Below are 21,936 nucleotides of genomic sequence, written 5' to 3' on the forward strand. Positions count from 1 at the left end.
CTAGGTCACTGGTTCAACTCTTCTGATCGCCTGACTTTTAACGGCCGGCGAGACTTACTCAGACCGTCAGACGGGCGATTGACCGTCTAGAAGCTCCACCAACAGAAGATCCCAGAAATTACCCGGCCCCAGTATCGGCCAGCAGAATTGCATCAGCCATCAGGTTGATGTAGGACTGTCCACATCAGGCTTTCCAACAAGTCAACTCTTTTTCATTGATACAGTCCTTTTGTCTCCGGTCTTTGAGCTAGTTAAGTATTAAGACTCACTGACGTGTCGGCTGCTCGACTCGAATCGCTAGAGCGGTGTATGCACAGATGTGCTCCATACTCATGTAGGAACAACACATCTTCAGGCAATCCGGAGACGCTAATGCCTTGGAAATCCGAAAGTTTGAAAGCTTGGGCATGAGATTGGGCATTTCCTGCGCATAGCGAAGGCATTGAGTTTCCCTGTATCCACCAGGTCAGGCCGCACTTAATCGAGTCCATTCTGACCGACCAATGACTGTGAGGGAGGAGGGATTTTCACAACGTGCCTGATAAATAAGTCGATCAACCTTGAAGCATACACAATACCTTCGAATATGTCGTCAGAGATAAGTCAGGTAGGTGAAGCTTTATCGGATCAATCTTTGAAAGCACCTCGTCTTCTATATACAAGCATATTGGGAAACATAGCGCCATTTCAAATACATGCGTACATATCATCAGTCAATCGTTTCATGGGTCATCCAAAGCGTAGAAGAGAAAGAATCGTGAAAACAGGCCAATCTGTATGACGCCCTGTTGGAACATCTGTCAAACAAATTTTAGAGGGCGTCTCATATCGCCTCAAAAGGCTCAGATGAACATTCCCGCCACCCCAACGACCATACCAAAAACTAAGTCATGCAAGCTGGAGGTGCGGCCCGATACAGCAATGTTCGGACTGCTTCCTCCCGTGGCATACGTGCCGCAGTACGCCAGGTTGAGCCCATGGCAAGCAGCTTGACTCAGACTCGAGCAAACAGACGCAGCGGTCGTTGCACCACCGGCCACAACCGTGACTCCCGCACCGCCTCCTGCGACGGTGACTCCGTAGCGACCTCCAAGTGCCGCGGTGCACTGCGAATACTCGCTTTGACAAACGGACCAGTACGACGAGCATATGCCTGCATTGGGGAATGTGGTGGGGACATAGATGAACGGGTAGGCCCCCGTCAACTTTGAGCCGGTTATTGAAGCGTCGTTGGTAGTCGTAGTCGGTGTCGCGGTTGCGGTTCCGGGAAATTTAAAACTGGTGTCTGTGCCAGTGGACGTCCCCGTAAGGCTTCCTGTGCATTTTGCCCCAGTAGGGCAGCAAGCGATATTATCGGCGGCGTCTCGAGAGCAGATTGAGTCGCTTCTGCAGCAAACGTCGGAATGGCCTAGGTTGGTGCAAGGATTGTAACCCCCCGGGCAATTATTATCGGCGCGCTTCAGGATTTTCAAGACGTCGTATGCTCTTTTGCTGGTTTCTGCGAATTGCGGGAGAGAGAATGGCAATGTCTCTATAGCTAGGACCGTGGAAGCGAGGAATGTGGCCGTGATCCACAATGAAGGCTTCATTCTGGCTGCCAGAGGCTGCGATCCGCCCACTGGACCCTATCACAGCCCAACTGTTCCAGTATCTGTCGGAAACAACGATTATAACGGCGTTCCAAATATGGTTCTGGAGATTCGGTGCCAACTTGGGCGATGACTTTGGCGGCTAACAACAAATGACTACTAGTAGTAAACCAAAACAATTAGTATCGTTTTGACGGATGGTGGAACAGGGAATCGACTACCCAAATGAATGATCATGGGGAATTTGACAAACTTACAATCTCTTCTTGCTTAAACCTTGTCTTTGAATCACTCAGATCGGTCAACAAAATGGAGAGCGAGGCGTGGATGATGTATGCCTCCATAGTCCACAACGGGCTGCGCTTCCAGCACAGTCTCCACCAGCATCCCTGCAGCAACGGGGCGATGGGCCATCAGGTCCGACGGCCAACCGCAGAATCCCTGCCCACATGTACCTTTCTTCTGGTGGTTCTTTTGCTGGAGATAAATAACTTATTTTGGGCTCTCAGAGTCTTCCAGAAATACATTGTTTTGTTAAATTCTTTTTGAGATGTCATTGTTGGTTCTGGTCACACCCACCACCTAAGTGCTAGTAACCACTAGCTTTACCGACCTTAGCATTGTTCTTGGTGATATCGTCATAGCTTTGGAGTACGAGATGCTCACAGAGACTGCGTCCTCCAGCCTATATTGTTTCAGTCATTGCAGAATAATGATAATCATAGGTAACAGCAACACTTGTGTACTTGTAATGTGGTTCCTATGAATTAGTAGTAATTATGAGAAAATGACACTGTCATAGAGACTCGAATGTAAAGCGTACCCATTTGACCCTGTTTTGTCTCGTCGTTGTCCTTTAGGCATTAACATCTGGCTGTATAGGCATCTGCTGATGTACCTAATATATGTATCATGACCAGCCCTGGGTTCGCGATTCTGACAGAATATGCTCTTCAGTCAAGCTCGATCTTCTTGCTTCTCTGCTATTGCTACTTTCCATTAACTCCTCTGCGGATGATTTATTGTCATCGATGTATATAAATCCTGACTACAACATGGATAATCTCAACCTGTGATAGATCCACAAGATCACAAGCCGCTAGTGAGTAGGCACAAAACCTGCATATCTGTACATCCCATCTTAACTAACTATTGCAAAATAAAATAAAATCCTCGAGAGATACTACAGATCTGTACCTCTCATGAGCCCAGACCCTATGCCCTAGGTAGCCGTATTTGGTAATTTCCCTTACCGCCCGGCCATCAAAGCTCAGACCAAGTATGGGTTCATGGGGTACAACCGTACAACTCTGTACATTGGTATCGTTCAGCTCCATCTAACTGCATCGAAGATCCGCGGATAGTTCGAACAAACACAAATGCTTGAGGAACCTGCATAGTCCCAAATCCCATAGTACTCACCGCCACCACACTGAAACACATCGCAAGTGATCAACCGAAGGACACGAACCTTTCCCCTCATCAACTACCCCTCCACGTCCTATATTTGCCCTCGACATGTCTATCCCCAACGAAGCTCTCCAGAAGGTACGAGTTGGCTGCGGGCGTATATCTCTATATTTTCGCCTTCTAACACTGGTTTTATAGTTGCTGCAAGAGATTGAAGCTCGAGCGATCAGCTCGCAGCAGCAGATTGGCGTCACCAAAGCACAGATCACCGCAAAGCAGAAGAATATCCGCCTCCTCGAATTGACATCGAAAGAAATCGGATCGCTATCCAAAGACACAAAGGTCTACGAGGGCGTCGGGAAAATGTGAGTACAAGGTTCTGCGCGGCTATCAGCTGCCCTGGAGAGTAAGGACCTCGAGACAAGGCTGACTGTCCCTATTTGTCGGTAGGTTCGTGGCAGTTCCGATGGACACGGTTGACAAGCGGTTAGCGGCCGAGAGAACTGAGCTGAAAACAGACATCGAGGGTCTGGAGAAGAAATTGAATTATCTCGAGATGACGCACAAGAACAGTCGTGAAAATCTGGAGCAGATTCTGAAGTCTGGTGGACGAGCATGATCAATGAAGTCAAACACAATATCACGTGCACGGCAAGTCGGCAGACAAGAACTGCCTCAATCATATATTTGGGAAAGCCTGGGATAGTTGAAGATATCCCCTGGTATGGCGGAGAGCGAAACGCTCTACATGATCTGCAATGCTTCGATCTGCCGGGTCACCGGGGCTGTTGAGCAGACGCAAGTGCGATGAGACCCCACAGATGCCCTGAACAAGCCAGCGTCCGATCGCTCCTTGGGAGAGTGTACAACTACTCGTGAAGAATACCCGAGAGTATGAAGTATGTCCGGCGGGTCCGATCGGGTTGGGTTAGGCAAAGGCAGGTCACTCATCTGGATACCGATTCAACTAGGGATAGTGTGGGTCAGAACCATATCTAAAGATGACTGGTTCTTGTACTAGAACTCATATATGAGGTATTCTTCACATAGTCATACTTCCGCCCATTGCTGGGCATCAACTGTGGCCAAAGTGAATCCTGCTCATCAACTGCAAACCCGATAAACTAGCGATCGACATCCCAAGGAGCTGTCAGGTAAAAAGGCAGTCCGAGAGTGGAGCTTAATCATACCTACGCGTAATCTCATGTCTCTCGTACTTTAAAGTAAGGCAGACAAGGGAGATAGAACCTCATCCGCCACAGGCCCACCCGAATAGCTAGTATCACCACCCCTAAGTATTGCGTGGGTGGCGTCATGTGCTCGGGCAGCAACAGCACCAAAGTCCAGTGTTCTCTTCCTCATCACGAGGGATGTCACGCCCTAGTGTCAGATGTGTGGATACACAGATGGCAGCTGAGGTAAGTCCTGACAAAAGTAGGTAGAACGTTGCCTCTGGGAATAACTCTTGGGTCACAGCGGGATCAACCGATTAGTTTCCTTGGATCAGGAACAGGGAGGATAGGTTATTGGATACGGATCTGGGGATTGTACTAGAAGTGAATAGGCGCCTAAAGCAGTGAAGATGCAAGGTTGGCATCCAGTCGAGGTTAACCCCATCTAGATCGCTCTGGTCGATTGTTTCTATAGCCGCCAGTTGGCGTTTCACCTACAATGACAATGTGCACTCGGGATGGAGCATGCGCACTAGATAGAGCTCGAGGCGAGTCAATATTGAGAGTCAATATTTTGGAGCTGTCTTTTATCATTCTCAAATCCACAGTGTCAGGCAAACGGGAAATCGATAGGAAGAATCACTAGTACTACTCCATAGTTAGGCTGCTGCGACCGTTCGCGAGGGGATGATCTCTCGAGTCTCCTGCGATACTTAAACCGGCTTCCTCCCCCACTTCAGCTGAATGTCATCATCCATTCAACCTCGTCAGATCTTCGTAGCGCTGGCCGTTCCCGCTTTTACGAAAGCTGTGGCTGGTTCCTCTTCTCCGTTTTCTAGGGCCAGTCCTATTTCTGTCCTTGCCTTTCATCTCTTCTTTTCTTCTCTTATCGACCTATCCTTCCTCTCAAGTCCTCGCAACTCTATACAGCTGCCGCCCACCTCCTCATATATAGATTCCTGCGCCACCCCGCTTTGATACCCAACGTGATTCAGCCTTGTCAGCCTCGACCGCACAATACGATCACATATATAATTAAATTCCTAGACAGAAGAAAACGCTGATCGAGATGCCTCGTCATGCACGTTTAGTTACCGAGTCAGAGTCAGACTACTCAGAGTCGGACGTCTCCATGGACATTCCCCGCCACAGACACTCCGTCAGAAAACGTTCTATTTCTCGTCATCGCTATGATCCTGATTTCAGCAGCACGACCTATCTCAGTCCTGTCTTGCATGAAGACGTCCGTATCCATCGCTCCGCTTCAACGGGCGGTCGGCGCCGCCGTGAACCTCAGGCCCCTCCCCCTCCTCCCGCAGTCATTGTTGATATCAAAAACGACACCCGCAACAAAAGCACCAACAGGAGTGCCAACAAGAACCGCAAGCAGCGCCAGGAGGACACAACCATTGTCGACATCGAATCGGAGGATGAAACTGTTCTCCGAAAGCACCGTCGACCTCGTGCTAGCACCAGCGTGTCTCGCGAGGCTTCTCCTCGTCACCGTGATTTTGAATTGGTGATTGATCAACGGATGCTCGAGAAGAACGATGTACGCCAGGACCTCGAGCTCGTGAAGCATCAGATGGAGATCGAACGTCTAGAGCGGGAGCTTGCTCGCCGGCGCGGTGAACATGAGAACAACCAGACTCAACTTGTTAAAGAAGAAGAAGACTGGTACGAAGATGAGATCAGTGAACGTCTAAGACGACTTGAGCGGTTCGAGAAGAAGAAGCGCATGGAAGAGGAACAGCGGCAGGCCGAGTTCCGCTTCAAGCTACGAAAATTCGAAGAGGCGGAGCGCCAGGCTGCGGAGCAGGAAGAAGTCCGGGCCAAGCTGCGCGAGGAGAAACTTAAGGAGCTTCAGCGCAAGATGGAGGAAGAGGAAGAGCGCGAGCGTCTCAAGAAGCAACTCCGTGATGAGCAAGCAAGGCAGCTGCTCGAGCAGATGGAACGTGACAAGAAGGAGGCGGCCATGAAGCAGGCTGCTATCGAGGAATACAAGATCGCCGAAGAGCGGAGGCGCATTGCTGAGCGGGAGGAGAAGGAGAGAAAAGACCGCGAGTTCAGGCATCGACTAAAGATGGAGTTTGGTTATACCGAGGCAGAGATTGAGGACATCATCAACAAAAAGAAGAATCCATCCAAGGAAGAGGAGAAGAAGAAAGACAAGGAAGAGAAAAAGGAGAAGGAGAAAGAAAAGGAAAAGGAAAAAGAGAAGGAGATTGAGCACCACAAGAGTACGTGGATCAAGGTAAGTGATCTGGATTCAGCCAGCCCAACTATTACATGAGATCTGACACCATCGATTGCAGGTCCACCGCAAGTATATCCTCCCAGAGACGCTGATTGCTTATCGCCTGCCTTGGGATTTCGACGAGGTAAGTCATCTGTCTACCTGCAAATCAAATAGGGCGCCATACTGACCGTCCTTTCCCCATAGCTCGACGGCAACTACATTATCATCAAGCAATGGATCCCTGAAGATTTCCAGGAAGAGCTTTTTGCCCACACACGGCGACTACGCGAAGGCAAGGTCATCACTGAGACCTCAAGCACCCTAACCGAACTCAAAGTCAATGATCGCAAGAAAGACAAGATGTTCCTTGTGCGCAAGAAGAGCCCCAACCGAAAGGCATGGATTTTCACATAATGAGCCTATTGATGTTTCTGGGTGGTATATCGGAGTATACCAGATTGTTTTTGCCTCGTGCCTTTTCGCATTGAATGCCCAACCTCAACTCTCATGGGCTTTTGCTGAAGACGGTGTCCTTTTGGTGATGTCTGATGATCTATAATACGTTATTAGCCGTCAAGTTGTACTCGGTTTTGAGTTTGTGTCATTTCTTTGGTTGAGATGGGATATTCATCGTTATATATGATACAAGAAGCTCAATGTCAGGATGAGACGCCATGTTCTGTTTTCCCGTAATTGCCTGTAAACCGCTGCACGAGCACCGAGAAGTCTCAAAGAAGGAAAAATATAGTATGGCAAGGTCATAATTTTATCATCATAAGTTGATCTTGTCCTTTTCAGCCCAGTGAGCCTCAGCCCGCAGAATCAGCTCTTCATAGACAGTCCAGGCAAGTGCTGAGCTGAGTGCCTTTCTCGTAATGCGAAGCCCCAAGCCGCCAAACAGACTTCGGATGCCATCCTCGTGGATCATCAACCGGACGGCACGTATCATGTTCCCGTATTTGCCAGGCATGAGCTGCAGACGGGTCTTGACGGCATCAAAAGGGTTGGTGATCGCCGTGGCCAGGCCAGCAGCCAATCCACCAGACACGAAGTTGATGGATGAAGACGAAGTCGATTTGAGTGGCTGCTCTGACTGCTCTGAGCTCGCAACCGAGGCTAGACGTCGTTTCAATTGCTCGTAGAAAAGAACATAAAGTCCTGCATACGGGGCATCCCGCGCGGCAGTCGCCCCGAATCCTGAAAATAGGCCCCGAACACCCTCTGTACGGACGATATCGCGCCCCGCACTGTAGAGACTGCGATACGCATAATAATCGGATTCATAGCGTACCTTGAGCACGGTGACCGGCATCATCACGAAACCCGCAGCTGTCCGTGCAACGGCGCCGGTGGCTAGATTGCCCCAGTTAGACAATTTGGGTAGCGCAGACGACGAAGTACGAGATTTTCCATCATCGCTTGATGCGGCGATGGCCATGGAAGCCTCTGTCTGCGCTAAGCCTTGACGTAAGGCATTCAGACTGGTGAAATATAGAGCTGAGCCAAAGCCCGTTCGAAGGGCCGAAGGAAGTGTACCACGCCATAGACCGCGGATGGGATTAGGAGAGGAGAGAATCGTCTTGACAGTGGGTAGGAGAGAAGCGGTTTTCTGAGACTGTTGTACGCGGGTCTTGAGGAGGTCTGCGGGTTGTAGAAGAATGGAGGAGGTTAAGCCAGAGCAGAGACCGGCGACGAAATGGAATGTGGTTTTGGATGCTGAACAGAAATAGAGCATTAGCAATCTTGTCACAGGGCTGAGACCTTGGGTTTGGTAGTCTCGTTCAAAGAATAGACCCAGTCACAACGTTCATACATGTGGTGGTGGTTTTCACTGGTGTCACTGCGTATGTAGCATTGTTCGACATTTCCCTTGCAGGAGTTCCACAGGTCCGCCCTGGGAGCTCACTATCTTCTATCAATGTTGATGATATAGGCTTGAGCTCGTTCGTGTTAGCAACAGCGCTCCAGCACTGTATATTAACCAGAACTTGGAGACCGCTCAGCGGTCGATTTACAACAGAATATGCAAGGACCACATTTCAAAGAGAAATCCAGTGCTAATGAAGTGCGACGAAAGGTCTGAGTCAATTCTAAGTTATGCAGTGAGATCAGTGAGATTTGACTGTGCCTTTCTCAGCGCAGAGGGTGCAACGTTTTCCTCAGATGCACAACTATCAGTGAAGTCATCAGATTTCCGGCCGATTGCGATGTGATTGGCTGCAGATGACCAAGCACCAGCCACATCTGGATACACCTTACCGCCCTTTACATGACCATACGGCATATCATATGATGATACAGAGCTGCCTAATGTACCTAGGTAGATACACCCTCTAGAGCACTACACTATGTCCCATCCATGTCTTCTGAGAAGGATACGTCCATAGATGAAGCGATTTATTTGGAATTATTGTATTCCTATTCAATGACCTGACCTCATTCGAGATAACTCTCTGCAAGCATTCCCTGCAGATGAAGAATGCATAGGTAATCTGAACACAGCATCAATGGTTAGGTAAAAATACCCTATCAAATGCTGATAATAGGTAGCCCCAGTAAGGTAGGTACGGTACCTTACAGACCCGTAATTCCATGACGATACGCCTTCCGCCGGGGCTTCGGCTGCCTGCGGAGGTTTGGTCTGCCCAATCGGCACGCTGCAAATGCGAAGTTGACATGATGGGTCCCGCTGATTTGTGTAATAAATCGACGTCACGGGCTTGGGTGGAAGCGTAACCGGTAGGTTCCTTGCATACCAAGGGAGGAAGTGCTTTCTGACCAGGGAATAGAATCTGTCTACACATGGTACATGACTAAGGCGCCTCTTTGACTTCTTCTTACATCTCTTCTTTCCCCTCTTCGCTGCGATGCCATCCATATCCTAACCCTTTTACTCGGCGCAGCTTAAAGACTGTCCAATACCCGCCGCGGAGAGCCACTATGCCTCAGTGGTCTTTCCCAACGTCCATTCCGTATTCGCCTTCCAGGGCCGGATATTGGAGCCCCGTTACATCTACATTGAACTGGTGTGAAGAGGTGTGTATAACTTCTGCTGGGATCCTGTCTTGTGCTCACGTGTTATGAATTATAGGACTACTATGTGACCATCTACTCCGCCGAAATCGTCAATAGTTTGACAAATCTCTTGTTCATGTGGCTTGGATTCAAGGGCATCCGGAGCTGTCGGCGATATGGACATGATACGATCTTCCAGGTGGCTTTCTACGGATATCTCGTAGTTGGGACTGGAAGTTTCCTATTCCACTCGACTCTCAAATGCAAGTCCGGTCACTAAGGAAGGATACGTTAGGATGTTACTGACTGCCTACTAGATCCGATGCAATTAGTTGATGAGCTCTCGATGATCTACACGACCTGCTTGATGTGCTATGCCTTGTTTTCTTACTCAAGACCCCTCGGCTTCCGTATTGTTCTCGCCATCGCATTGACGAGTTTGGCCGTCTTTATCACTCTTTACTACCATTACCTCCAGGACCCCGTATTCCATCAAAATGCGTATGCGCTTTTGACGATTGTCGTCGTGTTGAGAAGTATGTACACCATGGAAGTGACGCTTCGCCCATCTTTGCGGCACTCGACTGAGGAGGATCGGCTGGCTCGTCAAAAGAAAGGTCTCCCCGTGCCTTCCAAGGAACAACGACGTTACGAGAATGTCAGGGACGTGAGGACTCTCAAAACAATGTGGTTCATGGTTGCCTATGGACTAGCTATGTTTCTGGGGGGATTCCTCATTTGGAATCTGGATAACCGCTTTTGCCCTACCCTTCGCAGATGGCGTCGCGCAGTCGGCCTTCCTTGGGGTATTTTCCTTGAGGGCCATGGTTGGTGGTAGGTTTGGTTTATTAATCCAGTATTCGGCTTTTTGCTAATGTCTCTTGCAGGCATGTTATGACTGGTATTGGAGCTTACCTATATATCATCTGGGGTATCTGGCTGCGCCATTGCCTGAACAAACGACAAGAGGAATATGACCTGTGGTGGCCTCATTTCTGGAACTTCCCGGAAATCGTCCGCGTCAGTACTGACTCCGGAAGTCGACCGGTCAAGAAGTCAATCTGATCTAACTGTCTAAATGTTCTCTTGTCTCGAGCCTGCCCCATTATCTGCGACATGTGGAGCCAGGCGCTCCAGACTTGCTCAACTTGCTTTAACGGTCTATGTAAATCATTAGAATGAACTAGCTTATAGAGGTCTGCCCTGATATCCCTCAGTCTTAACTTATAGACGAGAAATGAAGTATATGAAAAAAACAGGAAAGTCGCTTGACAGATTTCGAAGCAAGTTTTGTCTATGTAGCATTGACGTTGCGTAGATGATACTTTGTGTGTTTGTCTATTATACGGGCACTCTTCTCGTTGCATGGCTCTATAGGAAAATCCGAGCCTCTTATAACTTGGCATCGGAATCCTTCTTAGGCCTCACGGGCGCAGGTACATGCTCTTTCCACCGTGAATCGATAGTCACTTTCTCGACCTTTGACTTCTTGCTCCACGGCTCTCGGAAGGCTTGCTCCTCCGCCCTCCATCGCTCCAATTCTTTGCCGAGCCATCGGCTCGCCGCCTCACCACACTCAATGGGCCCTTCTTGGGCGAGCAAGTGACCATATTTTTCGAGATAAACGTCGCGCACACGTCCCTCGGCCGCACCGCCACTGCCGCCAAGCCCCGTGCCCGTGTGCTTCATCTTATCGGCCATCATGTCGGGGAGAGACATGTCCGACTTGCCGGCGAAGATATACAACACGCTCGGACGGAGGTGCTCGAGCTGAGCGAAGATACGGGATGGCTCCGGCCGATAGAAAGGAAACGAGCCGACGTGCTTGGGGTTCAGATCGGGATGCGTTACCCGGTTAATCGGGACGTTTTTGCCCGGGGGCCCGTCGTAGTTGGGCCGTGAAAAGGTGAAGACCTCCTGGTGGAGAGTCGTTGTGAGCGTGACTGGTCGGTCACTGCCTTGGGAGATTGCGGTCTCGTCTAGCGGGTGGATGGCGGTAGGGAGGTCTCGGAGACCATATCTGATCCAGCGGTCAAGGACGCGGGGGTCCCAGGTTTGGTAGAAGGGGTTCTTCTTGAAGGCTTCTGCGGCGGCTTTGCGGGATGGCCACTTGTCTCGGCGGTAGGTGGAGAGTTGGGTGGTTTTGGCGATGACGAGCTGGTCTTTGAACAGGGGTCGCGGCTCGAGCTGGGTGGTTTGGCGTTGGATGACTGGGTCTAGTAGGACTAGGGTGTGGATGAGTCGGGGGTGCATTAGGCATAGCTGCGCACTGCGATAGCGTTAGAGTCGCTTGCATGGGCTATTCAAGGGTTGAGTCAGGTAGACTCACAGGTGAGCGCCGCCCATGCTGTGGCCAATTCCGACGATTGGACGTGGCATTTCCTTGCGCTTGACATTGACGAGATGAAGTAGATCTCTGGGATGATCGAACCAGCTAGCTGTTGACGTGGACTAGTTAGTCTATCACGTTCGAGAGGTTGGCCGGATAACAATCAACGCACGATCATTTCCTAGAAGATCCTCATTGAGCACGCTGCTTTGTCCTTGGTGCGCCACATCTGCCATCCAGATACTTCGAATGCGGAACCCATTGGCTTTGGAGCGCGCATATATCTCCTCCCAGAGTGGTTCATACAGCTCCTGGTCATAAATTCAGTATGCGCTCGTGTGTGATCCATAGAGTATACAGATATACCTTTGGGAAGCCATTGGCGTGAGCAGCGAGTATGGTCACATCGCCAGGCTGGGGTTCGGGGTTATCGAGTGGAACGTATTGTTTTACAGCCAGATGCAGTACATCTTCTTGTTCGTTCGCAGTGGCTGATGGATATTCTCTGATATGTTGGCATTCTACCACATGTTCCACGATGCGGAAGGGTCCTGATGATGATGATGATGATGACGAAGACGAAGACATTGTGAATCAATCATCCCCCAAAGAATGAAATATGAAAAGGGGAAAAGAGCAGTGAGAAAGATTGCTGGACATCAACAATATTAATCCTGTCATATCGATAAACCCAGGACCCCACTATCATGATCATTCTTGGGGACATGCAGTACTAGTTGCCGGGGCTTGGGGATGAGCCGAGGAAGTTGAAGGCCGATGGGGACAAAAAGTGACAAGGCGGATCAGCCCAACTGCCGTTGTGATCGATCATCGGGCCTGTTCGGCGGTAGTGAAGCAACTTGTTGCCATATCTTGTGGCTATCCGACAAATTACTTGGGAGATCTCATAAACCATCTATCAAGTACCTAGATAGCTTGTAAATGTGTAATTAAAACCCGCTGTCTCCATGAATTTGGCTCAGGCATTGCAGACTGTCGCAGAATGCACACTCGAAACCTAGGCTCGAATCGAACGCTGCATCAATGGAGTTGTAGCATTGCAATGCAACCAATAATAATAATAGAACAATTAAACTATGCTTGATATCACTAATGCTCATGTTGCCTTATGCGGATAACGACGTATCGCATTCATGCCCGAAGCACGTGACATGGCGTCGTGATGCCTCGCGTCGGCGCGTCGCATCCATCAGGCATCATTTGCAGATTCTCAATCGCAAGGACAACGTCTAGGTGCTGCACCCATTTACACTTTACTTACTTCATTATCATGATACTGGTACTGGTTATCTGCCAGGAGGATCAATAAATAAACAAGAGTCACAGAAAAAGTCCACGTTTCTACAGACCGCGGTCTCCATTTCCGCCATGGCGGGCCGCGACGAAGAGTTCCAGCTCTTTGACCAATGCAAAGTCTGTATAATTTGCTCCAAAGACCTCAGCCCTGATACGGCTCATCAGGTACGTCTATGTACTTCTTGGTACTGTTGACTGTACAACCTTCCTCCGACTGACGTCTCAAACCAGCTCGCGTCAACCTTCGAGGCGCATGGCGGGGAGACCGTAATCTACGAGCCGCCAGCAGACTTCCCGCCCCTTACAGAAGGATTCACGCATCTGATATCAAATACTGTGGATTTCCCTGCATTCGATGCCGTTAATGATGCTCTCATTCCCGTCGTCAAACCGCAATGGGTGCGGGCGTCTCTAGCGAAGAAAAAGTTGGCCAACCCGCGACAGTACAACCCGGACCCTAGGCTATTCTTGAACAACGTTGTCGTTATGTGCGGTGACATTCCAGAAGGCGATAAGGATGCGATCATTGGCGGCGTTTTGGCCAAAGGCGGTCTCTACAGTCCCAGGGTGTCGGGTATGGTCACTCACTTGGTTGATCTGACAGTGGATTCCGATAAGGCGCGAATGGTCACTTCTAGGAAGCTGAACATCAAGATTGTGCTTCCGCATTGGTATGACCGTGGTTACCCTACTATATTTATTGTATTCTGATTGATCTCAATTGAAAGGTTCGATGACTGCCTCAAACTAGGAAGGAGAATCGACGAGCGCCCATATACTCTTCCAGATCCTGAAATCCTCCGCGCGGGTACCGACGCGCCGATTCGATCATCGGAGAGTCGCGATATCATTGGCGCCTCGACGCTTGAGCCGACCAACCTACCAGCGTCAATCGTCGCTGCTCACCCACGGCCAAATCTCGATGTTTTCCAAGGGAAAAAGATCATGCTATCGGCAGATCTTGGGATCGGCATACATTTAACTAACACGATTGTCGAGGTGATCAGGGACGCTGGCGGCCGGGTGACATCGGACGTCTCGGAAGCAGATATCTACATCTGCCGTTACAGATCTGGATTCGGTTATCGCTTGGCGTCAAGATTGAGTAAGGACGTTGGAAACCTCTCGTGGCTCTACCATATGATCACCTACAATGCATGGACCTCGCCGCTACGACGGATGTTACACTACCCCATCTCGCGCGCAGGAATACCCGGGTTCGAAGGGCTGAAAATCAGTCTGTCAAATTATGTCGGCGAAGCGAGAATATACCTGGAGAATTTGATCGCAGCGGCGGGCGCAGAGTGTACCAAGACACTGAAGCAGGAAAACACGCACCTAGTGACCGCCCATGGCAACAGTGAGAAATGCGCTGCTGCGAAAGAATGGGGGTTGCACGTTGTGAATCACCTCTGGTTGGAGGAAAGCTATGCTAAATGGAAGATGCAACCGGTATCTGATCCTCGCTATACTCACTTTCCTAAGCGGACGAATCTAGGCGAGGTTGTCGGTCAGACACGCCTGGACAGATCTGTGCTGGAGACCCACTTCTTTTCTTCTTTGGAGGGCACAACTCAATCATCAGATAGCCCTCGACGAGCAATGCAGACCAAAGACCAGAATGCTGATGCCGGAAAGACATCAAGCGCTATGCAGCCACCTACAGTCAAGGCCGTCGATGCTCAGAGTGCGACGCCACGAGCAGCTGACAAGTCACGTAAAATTTCGGAAAACAAGAAGCCAGAGACGCCCGCACGGGCTCGGTTGGAGTCGGAGGGCAAAGAGAACGACACACCGTCTTCAACGAGCAGTCGCAAGTCAAAGGAAACGGCTTTCAATCGACTCCAGGAACTCGCACCAGATATCGCCTTGTATGAGAAGGAGAAGAAGCGAGTCGGAGGTGTGATCTATGGCGGGCGAAGAAAGAGCGACGAGGACAGAGTCGTGCTGAACAACGCTAAGAAACGCAGATCAGTGGAACCACAGGAAGAAAGCGATGAAGACAATGCGACGGAGGCGAAGAGACAGAAGAAGTCGAAACCACCTATTGCCATGCACCTCCTTATTACTGGATACCAGAAGTGGGTGGGCAATTTGAAGAAAGAAGATGCAGACAAGGTATGCTACCAATTCATATTTGACTATATGCACCCGCACATGTTTGGAAAAGAGCTAATGATATCAGCGCCAACTTCGCGACCTTGGAATCATGGTTGTGCAAGATGCACGAAGATGCACCCATCTTGCCGCCCCGTCTATACTGCGAACCCCCAAATTCGTCAATGCGCTGGCATACGGTCCTGTGATTGTGAACATCGAGTTAATCACAGAATGCCTCAAGAAGAATGAGCTTCTGAACCCTGACGACTTCCCCTTGGTGGACAAAGCCGCCGAAAAGAGGTTCGGCTTCTCTCTTGAAAAAGCGAGGGCCAAGGCGAAGAAGAACAAGAACAAGCTCCTGCAGGGCTATCAAATCTACTGTGTTGAGTCCATCCGCGGAGGATTTGAAGCGTTCAAGTCCATTGTAGATGTCAACGGAGGGACCTGCACCCTTTTCCGCGGAAGGGTCTCCTACCACTCGCAGCGGGAAGAGAGCGAAGACGATAGCTCAGGGGATGATGATCTCAGTCGCAAAGAGGTCTACCTTCTTAGCAGTGTATCACCCGAACATCAGAAGCTCTGGCCACGATTTTCACAGTTGGCACAGAGCATGAGCAAGACGCCACGAATCGTGCGCGTTGACTGGCTTCTGGACATTGCCATGTCGCAGGAGCTGCGTAAGGCTGAGGGATATGAGCTGAAGGAAGACATGGTTGACCAGGGCGACCACTAGACAGCTCGTTCGCCTGGTTTCGGTGTTAGGTTTGCTGCATAGCCAAGCCGGTGTTTCTCGGGAACTTACCTTGTACATGGTTATGACGGATCAATGTCTGGATCTTTAGGCATATTGAGATTTCTTCTTTGCGGACAGAGTTGATGCTGCGCTTAGGCAAATAGCCATGCAGCTCGAAAGTTTTGACTTTAGCGGTCCAAAGCGAGTTCTGTTCAGAAAAACTTGACACCTTCCTGGCCTTCGCTGCCGAACACCTGGGCCTTGCCGCGTTTTACAAGAACGTTCAGAGACTTGAGCATCACGTCTGCATCCATACCATGCCATTCTAGTAGATGTCAGCGACGACTCACAAGACGGACAGAAGCCATAACCATACCTTGCGACATCGTAGCCTCTCCCTCCAGCAGCTCGTACACCGTCAGGACAACATTCTTCTGCCCCGTCGCTTCCACCTAGAACCAACCATCAGCAAGCTAGCCAACAAGCAGGGAAAGGAAGTACTCACCCAATCCGCCACGACTCCCGCCCACTCTTCTGGCCTCCTCCACCAAATCCAGGCCACCGACTTACTCCCCCCATCGATCCATTCCGCCCGCCTCCCACCGCCCCCTTCCTCCTCGGGCTTGGCCATCCAGTCCAGTACGGCCCTGGCCTCGCTCAGACTCAGCCGTTTCCGCAGCGTAGCATTGTGGAAGAGCGGGCTCTCGATCGCTTCAATCAGCGAGAGGCGGTAGATGCGATGGTGGCGGCACCAGGATTGGATGAGCGAGGACCATTTCTGGAGCTGCGAGAGGCGGGTTGTGCTGTTGGGTTGGGGTGTGAAGAAGGGGGGGAAGGAGTAGGTTGGTGGGAATTGAAAGGCTGTTGTGGGGTGAGACTGTGACATCTTTTCGGTTCTAGGAGTTTGATGCGCGAGGGAACTGGAGATACGGTTAGTATGTGGTGCTTGCGTTGTAGGAGAAGGACGCTGTTGACATACTTGAGGCCGATGCTGATACTGCGGACGCGGGGTTGGTTGCGGTATGGAGGATTGCTGGTGGAATGATGGTGAGGCTATTCTATCGACGGACTGTACATTACGTTACGGGAAGTCAACAGGACAGTATGATTTGACAAAAAGAAAGTATCTGGCAAAAGAGAGAGAGTGATGAGCGATCAGGCTGTGCGGTGGTTATCTTCTCGGAGATGTAGGCTTACTCCGCCAAGGTCACCTCCGACACCCTGAGGGACGTCACGCTTCCGCTCTGAGAAAAAAAAGTCCAACTCCCCGCCAGCACACCTCCGGCCATTGCACGAAGATTTCTCTATCAAGGGATTGCAATTGCTCAGCACGGTTCTGATCCCATTCTATATATGATATTCTCCCTCCGAAATCATCCAAATCAAACCCAGAACAGAATTCAAACCATGACACCACCCCCGCCCAAACGCCAAAAGCGCGATGAATACCGCAAAGCAACAGCAGAGGCCACCTCGCAACCCGGCCCCAGCGACGTCGCAGAGATCAAGCTGCCCAAGAAAAAGTACTATCGCCAGCGGGCGCACGCAAATCCCTTCTCGGACCACCAGCTGAAATAGTACGTCCCCACCAGCACGAGTCTATTGACACTATCCGTCGCTAACGTGTGATACAGCCCCCTCAGCCCGGCGCATATGGACTGGTCCTCGCATTATCCTGCCTTTGTGGATCCGGATCCGTCGCATACCAACCTCGCCGGGGCCCGGAAGCTCCTGAAGGATGTCGAGGTCGTGGATATCGGGTGTGGCTTTGGCGGGTTGCTCATTGGGCTCGCGCCTCTGCTGCCGGAGTCATTGATAGTTGGTAGGATACGAGACACATACACATGCAGTTGAAAGAGCAGTGCTAACAGGGCTTGGAAATCAGGCATGGAGATCCGCGTCTCGGTCCTTGAATACGTGACGACGCGCATCCAAGCCCTCCGGGCCCAGCAGCATAAGCTCAGGGCTGCAACTGCGACAGGAGGGTCGGAAAATCCGTCTCGGCAGCAAGCCCAGCCAGATGGGAAACCTACCAACGCAAACGCAGCTGCAGATGCAGCGTCGCCCTCCCCCTCCACCGACACCGAGCACACCCCTACCACCCTCGTCCCGGGCTCCTACGAAAACATCTCCGCAATCCGCAGCAACACCATGAAATTCTTCCCCAATTTCTTCGCCCGCCACCAACTCTCCAAGATCTTCATTTGCTTTCCGGACCCGCACTTCAAGGCCCGCAAACACAAGGCCCGGATTATCTCCGAGACCCTGAACGCCGAGTACGCCTACGCTCTGCGGCCCGGTGGGCTTTTATACACCATTACCGATGTGGAGGAGTATCATCATTGGATTCTGAGGCATTTTGGGGTGGAGGCGGGTGCCGAGGAAGGGAATGAGGAGAAGCGCGCGAGGGCAAGTGCAAATGCTGGGGTGACGGAACTCTTTGAGCGGGTTTCAGAGGAGGAGCTGGAGAAGGATGAGTGTGTGCGGGTTATGAAGGAGGCCACCGAGGAAGGGAAGAAGGTGGCTCGGAATAAGGGGAATAAGTACGTGGCTGTCTTTCGGCGCAAGGCGGATCCTGAATGGCCTGCATGAGCATTTCAACTGCGGTCACCAGTACGGTACAAGCATTCGCAAAATACAAAATGAGTACGGATGGTAATGGCATTGATAGATCTGAAACATGCTATTCTGAAGGATGCTGCCTGTCGAACTCCATAGTATGATTCAAACCAAAAAATCATAGTCTTACAGCACCCGCTGCATGCATAATCATAACATATCGCTGTATATCCCGCTTTCTTGCATATGCAGTCATCTCAAAAATAGTAGGCAAAATCTGAGAAGATCAATCAAAAATGCAGAGTGTAGATCGTAATGTTGAATGGCAGCGAGCCTAGGTTGAGCATCATCACTTGGGTGATGCCTTGAGTCGGATGCTCTCACATCGCTCACATACAGCCAACTGAACAGGACCCCCAATGATCCGTCCTTTGGACGTTCGCTTGGGCTCGCCCTCTCGCACGAAATACCGGCCGTCCGGACCGAAGCCGTCGCCACACTCGTGACAGACGAAGCATTCACTGTGCCATTGGCCCCCAACGGCGCTGATCACGACATCCTCCAGGACAGGCTTCTTGCAGCCCAAGCATCGAGGCGCGGTGCGCCGAGAATGGCATTGGAGGCACCATGCGAACCCGTCCTTTTCCACAAAAGGAGTGTTTGAGTCAAAGGGCTATAACAAAATTAGTCAGGTTCGCTTACAGTGTTGAACAAGGTCAGGACATACATCACCACATTCGGCACAGAAAAAATGACCGACATGCCACTTGGCTCCGCATGCCACGACAATTTCGCCTTCAATCGGGGTCTTGCAGCTCTTGCATCTGGGGCTGAACTTCTCATGGAAATCTAGATGACAATAGAAGCGCAACATACGCGCCTCCTCGTCGTCACTTGGCGCCTCTGCTAATCGCTCATGGCGCTTGGCATCGGGCTCCTGATAAAAGGCCACACATTCTAAGGGCGTATGGCAATGATGGCACACGAAGCACTCTGGGTGAAAGCGAACCCCCGCCGCTGTGACAATCTTCCCTGCAATGGGAAGCGAGCAGGACTCGCATTTCGCTGTTGGTACTCCAGAGCGTGTATACGTTGACAACCAGGGTTTCTGTGAGGACTGCGCAGATTTTCGAGGAGATGATTGCGGGTGGTGCTTTGTGCTCGTTGGATCTGGCAGAGGCCTAGTACCTCCCCTTTCCTTCTGAGATGGTGCTGCCATCTCCGAAATGGTGGGCTCCTTCTCGTCCGGAACATTGATAACCGTTATCGCCGGCGGCTCGGATGCTTCAATAGTAGGGGCAGCAAGCTGCAGCGGCGGTGTTGGGGAGGCCGAATCCTGCCTCAGGCTGTCACGCTTTTGCGGTGACTGGGCCTCAATGGGCTTCCAAGTCGGGTCAAAACTCACGATCGGCCGGCCAACGCGATTACTGACGGCTGTGGGCATAGGTAGCTTTGTGCTTCGATCCTTAAGCCTCTTACTTGTAGCCGCCCTGATTTCTTCGCTGCGAATCTCAATCCCATTCTTCGTAGGAACGGCCTGAACGGCCGGCTCTTTGTCCGCTTCTTCATCCGGGGCTGCTTGCGGGAGCGGGTCGTTCGTCCTATAGTCCGGATTTCTCGATTGGGTTGGATGTTGTTTATGTAGCTCGAACCGCGCCAACTTGTCAACGAACGGAAGACTGCTTAGTCGTCCCGGAAGGGGTCGAGAGCCTCGCGGTAGGGCATTGCGTGGCTTTGCTCTAAGAGCTGATGAGTCGGACCTGGAAAATTCCGGTCGCCCATCCTCCTCGCGGCCATGAAGGTCTTTCGGTTCCTCGTAAATAGAGTCACGAGGATTTCGAAAAATCCCTCTCGATGACTCGCTACCGAACCTGGAAAGACATGAGTTCCCGCCGCCTCTAGATTTCGAGGGCGATTCCTCGGCGGGCAACGCAAAATCGACTCTGACATTCTTCCGCGGCCATGAGGACTTTGTAGGGCTGCTTGCCGAGTCCTCTACCACATGCTGGCGTTGTCGGTCATACTTTATAGCTAAACCTGTCCGCCCAGCATCGGCAAAATGGCTGTCAGAAGAGCTTTCTGAGGTCGATCGATGATTATTCATGGGCCCGCCAGTCTTGTCACTCTGGCTGTGAGAACGGTCAGCGCTCTCTGGCGTCTGGGATGATCTGTCCAGGTCGGGGTTATGATACGGCGCATATGGGTTTTTGTAGGGCACGCCGGGGTTCTGATGCATCCAGACTAGCTCTGTGGCTTCGTCTTGTGCAGCCTGATGGAGGCGTATCTCATCATGCGAGTCCAATTCCTGCAACGCATCCCGCAAGGAGCGTGCTTCCTCCTTCTCTACCCGGCGCTGACCACTTTCACGATAAACAGCATTGGGAGATGCAGGCGACGGGCGTGAGAAAACACGCGATGGCGAAACATTCTTGCGTATCGGCACCATTCTCGGTTCCTGTACTAATGGGCGCCCAGCTGAGCTCCCCAAGGAGACGTGGGGTTCGAATGGGCGATGGGTTGACAGAGAGCTGCTGGCTCGAGGGTGCTCTGCTTCGGGCGAAGTAGGCTGGGTGCTGGGGTGTCCATACATTGACATTGACGACGACGCTCGAGGAGGGAGAGTCTCGCGAGGGGTTGAGCCTGATCCTGCTGCTCTTGTTGGAATGGGTCTAGATCCACTCGGACGGGCTGGTCGATTCGTTCGCAAGTCTTTCAGATAGTTTGCTGGAGATCAAGTCACATTATTAGCTCAACGTAATCACGGAGCCAACCCCAAAGGTGTCAAGCTGTCAAAAACCGCGACAATCTCCAAGAATGCCATGAGTCAGCCAGCAATGCAAACTCACCGAACTGATCGCTGGACATATAAGTCGGGCCCGGGGGGGAAACCTTCCGCTGGCCATCTTTGGCCTTAGTATGGCCGGGAAGATGAGGTCTCTGCATCATCCTGGTCTAGCTTCTTGAGATGTGAAGAAGTCTAAGACGACAGTAGGGACTCAATGGAGATGGAGACACCTCTGATGAGTTGTACTCTCAGCTCGAAGCTAAGTAGACAAGGTACCTATGGAGTCACGTCAGAGCCAATAGGCTCGCAGATGGTGGCTGGAGTGACAGGGATGGAATGAACTAGAGAGATCTTCTAGGTTGACTAAAGTTATGATGAGTTAGATTAGAATATGCTTAGATTGGATTGTTCAAGTAGATTAAGAGTATTTGTAATTAATGCAGGGAATCCAGTGTACTCTACTAAGGTAACTCGGATTATTATTGCTATCGTGCCATCATCCCCTCATCGTGGAAGAGGAAGCTATGACCACAACAACAACAACAACAAAGATGCAAACAAGTCAAACTTCCCGTCGCGAGGCAACGCGGGGTTGTGCTTATGTCAGCTGTTGACACCTGAGGCCCTAAGCCTGAACAAGCCTAGCGCATTTCGGACATTAGTCCTCCTCGTGGCGATGGTACCTTGT

At 51.0% G+C, this 21,936-nt stretch overlaps 10 protein-coding genes across 10 annotated transcripts; 5 read left to right on the plus strand and 5 right to left on the minus strand.

The window, feature by feature from the left end:
• Positions 1 to 842: 842 nt before the first annotated feature.
• Aspvir_007202 (uncharacterized protein) lies at positions 843 to 1,933 on the minus strand (the record flags this gene model as incomplete). The annotated part of the gene is made up of 2 exons (XM_043270384.1): positions 843 to 1,625; positions 1,847 to 1,933. 2 exons carry the CDS (start codon positions 1,931 to 1,933, stop codon positions 843 to 845), a joined length of 870 nt encoding a protein of 289 aa, XP_043126319.1.
• Positions 1,934 to 3,107: 1,174 nt separating this feature from the next.
• Aspvir_007203 (putative prefoldin subunit 1) lies at positions 3,108 to 3,618 on the plus strand (the record flags this gene model as incomplete). Its single annotated transcript, XM_043270385.1, has 3 exons — positions 3,108 to 3,137; positions 3,198 to 3,364; positions 3,450 to 3,618. The coding sequence occupies 3 exons, from the start codon at positions 3,108 to 3,110 to the stop codon at positions 3,616 to 3,618; spliced, it is 366 nt and encodes a 121-aa protein (XP_043126320.1).
• A 1,622-nt stretch (positions 3,619 to 5,240) lies between these two features.
• Positions 5,241 to 6,824, plus strand: Aspvir_007204 (uncharacterized protein; the record flags this gene model as incomplete). Its single annotated transcript, XM_043270386.1, has 3 exons — positions 5,241 to 6,425; positions 6,487 to 6,552; positions 6,615 to 6,824. 3 exons carry the CDS (start codon positions 5,241 to 5,243, stop codon positions 6,822 to 6,824), a joined length of 1,461 nt encoding a protein of 486 aa, XP_043126321.1.
• Positions 6,825 to 7,182: 358 nt separating this feature from the next.
• Positions 7,183 to 8,275, minus strand: Aspvir_007205 (putative mitochondrial carrier protein; the record flags this gene model as incomplete). The annotated part of the gene is made up of 2 exons (XM_043270387.1): positions 7,183 to 8,126; positions 8,224 to 8,275. The coding sequence occupies 2 exons, from the start codon at positions 8,273 to 8,275 to the stop codon at positions 7,183 to 7,185; spliced, it is 996 nt and encodes a 331-aa protein (XP_043126322.1).
• Positions 8,276 to 9,350: 1,075 nt separating this feature from the next.
• Positions 9,351 to 10,490, plus strand: Aspvir_007206 (ceramidase; the record flags this gene model as incomplete). Its single annotated transcript, XM_043270388.1, has 4 exons — positions 9,351 to 9,446; positions 9,502 to 9,688; positions 9,743 to 10,259; positions 10,313 to 10,490. 4 exons carry the CDS (start codon positions 9,351 to 9,353, stop codon positions 10,488 to 10,490), a joined length of 978 nt encoding a protein of 325 aa, XP_043126323.1.
• Positions 10,491 to 10,817: 327 nt separating this feature from the next.
• Positions 10,818 to 12,342, minus strand: Aspvir_007207 (putative toxin biosynthesis protein; the record flags this gene model as incomplete). Its single annotated transcript, XM_043270389.1, has 4 exons — positions 10,818 to 11,694; positions 11,755 to 11,863; positions 11,927 to 12,065; positions 12,121 to 12,342. The coding sequence occupies 4 exons, from the start codon at positions 12,340 to 12,342 to the stop codon at positions 10,818 to 10,820; spliced, it is 1,347 nt and encodes a 448-aa protein (XP_043126324.1).
• Positions 12,343 to 13,143: 801 nt separating this feature from the next.
• On the plus strand, positions 13,144 to 15,904 carry Aspvir_007208 (BRCT domain-containing protein; the record flags this gene model as incomplete). The annotated part of the gene is made up of 4 exons (XM_043270390.1): positions 13,144 to 13,236; positions 13,303 to 13,742; positions 13,800 to 15,189; positions 15,257 to 15,904. 4 exons carry the CDS (start codon positions 13,144 to 13,146, stop codon positions 15,902 to 15,904), a joined length of 2,571 nt encoding a protein of 856 aa, XP_043126325.1.
• Positions 15,905 to 16,116: 212 nt separating this feature from the next.
• Positions 16,117 to 16,790, minus strand: Aspvir_007209 (ESCRT-II subunit protein VPS25; the record flags this gene model as incomplete). The annotated part of the gene is made up of 3 exons (XM_043270391.1): positions 16,117 to 16,229; positions 16,281 to 16,356; positions 16,410 to 16,790. 3 exons carry the CDS (start codon positions 16,788 to 16,790, stop codon positions 16,117 to 16,119), a joined length of 570 nt encoding a protein of 189 aa, XP_043126326.1.
• Positions 16,791 to 17,311: 521 nt separating this feature from the next.
• Positions 17,312 to 18,496, plus strand: trm8 (tRNA (guanine46-N7)-methyltransferase; the record flags this gene model as incomplete). The annotated part of the gene is made up of 3 exons (XM_043270392.1): positions 17,312 to 17,481; positions 17,539 to 17,726; positions 17,790 to 18,496. The coding sequence occupies 3 exons, from the start codon at positions 17,312 to 17,314 to the stop codon at positions 18,494 to 18,496; spliced, it is 1,065 nt and encodes a 354-aa protein (XP_043126327.1).
• A 316-nt stretch (positions 18,497 to 18,812) lies between these two features.
• Positions 18,813 to 21,409, minus strand: Aspvir_007211 (LIM domain protein; the record flags this gene model as incomplete). Its single annotated transcript, XM_043270393.1, has 3 exons — positions 18,813 to 19,136; positions 19,191 to 21,187; positions 21,310 to 21,409. The coding sequence occupies 3 exons, from the start codon at positions 21,407 to 21,409 to the stop codon at positions 18,813 to 18,815; spliced, it is 2,421 nt and encodes an 806-aa protein (XP_043126328.1).
• Between the last annotated feature and the right edge of the window lie 527 nt (positions 21,410 to 21,936).

This window comes from Aspergillus viridinutans, assembly GCF_018404265.1.
Source record: "Aspergillus viridinutans IFM 47045 DNA, scaffold_5, whole genome shotgun sequence".
Taxonomy (NCBI): Eukaryota; Fungi; Ascomycota; class Eurotiomycetes; order Eurotiales; family Aspergillaceae; genus Aspergillus; species Aspergillus viridinutans.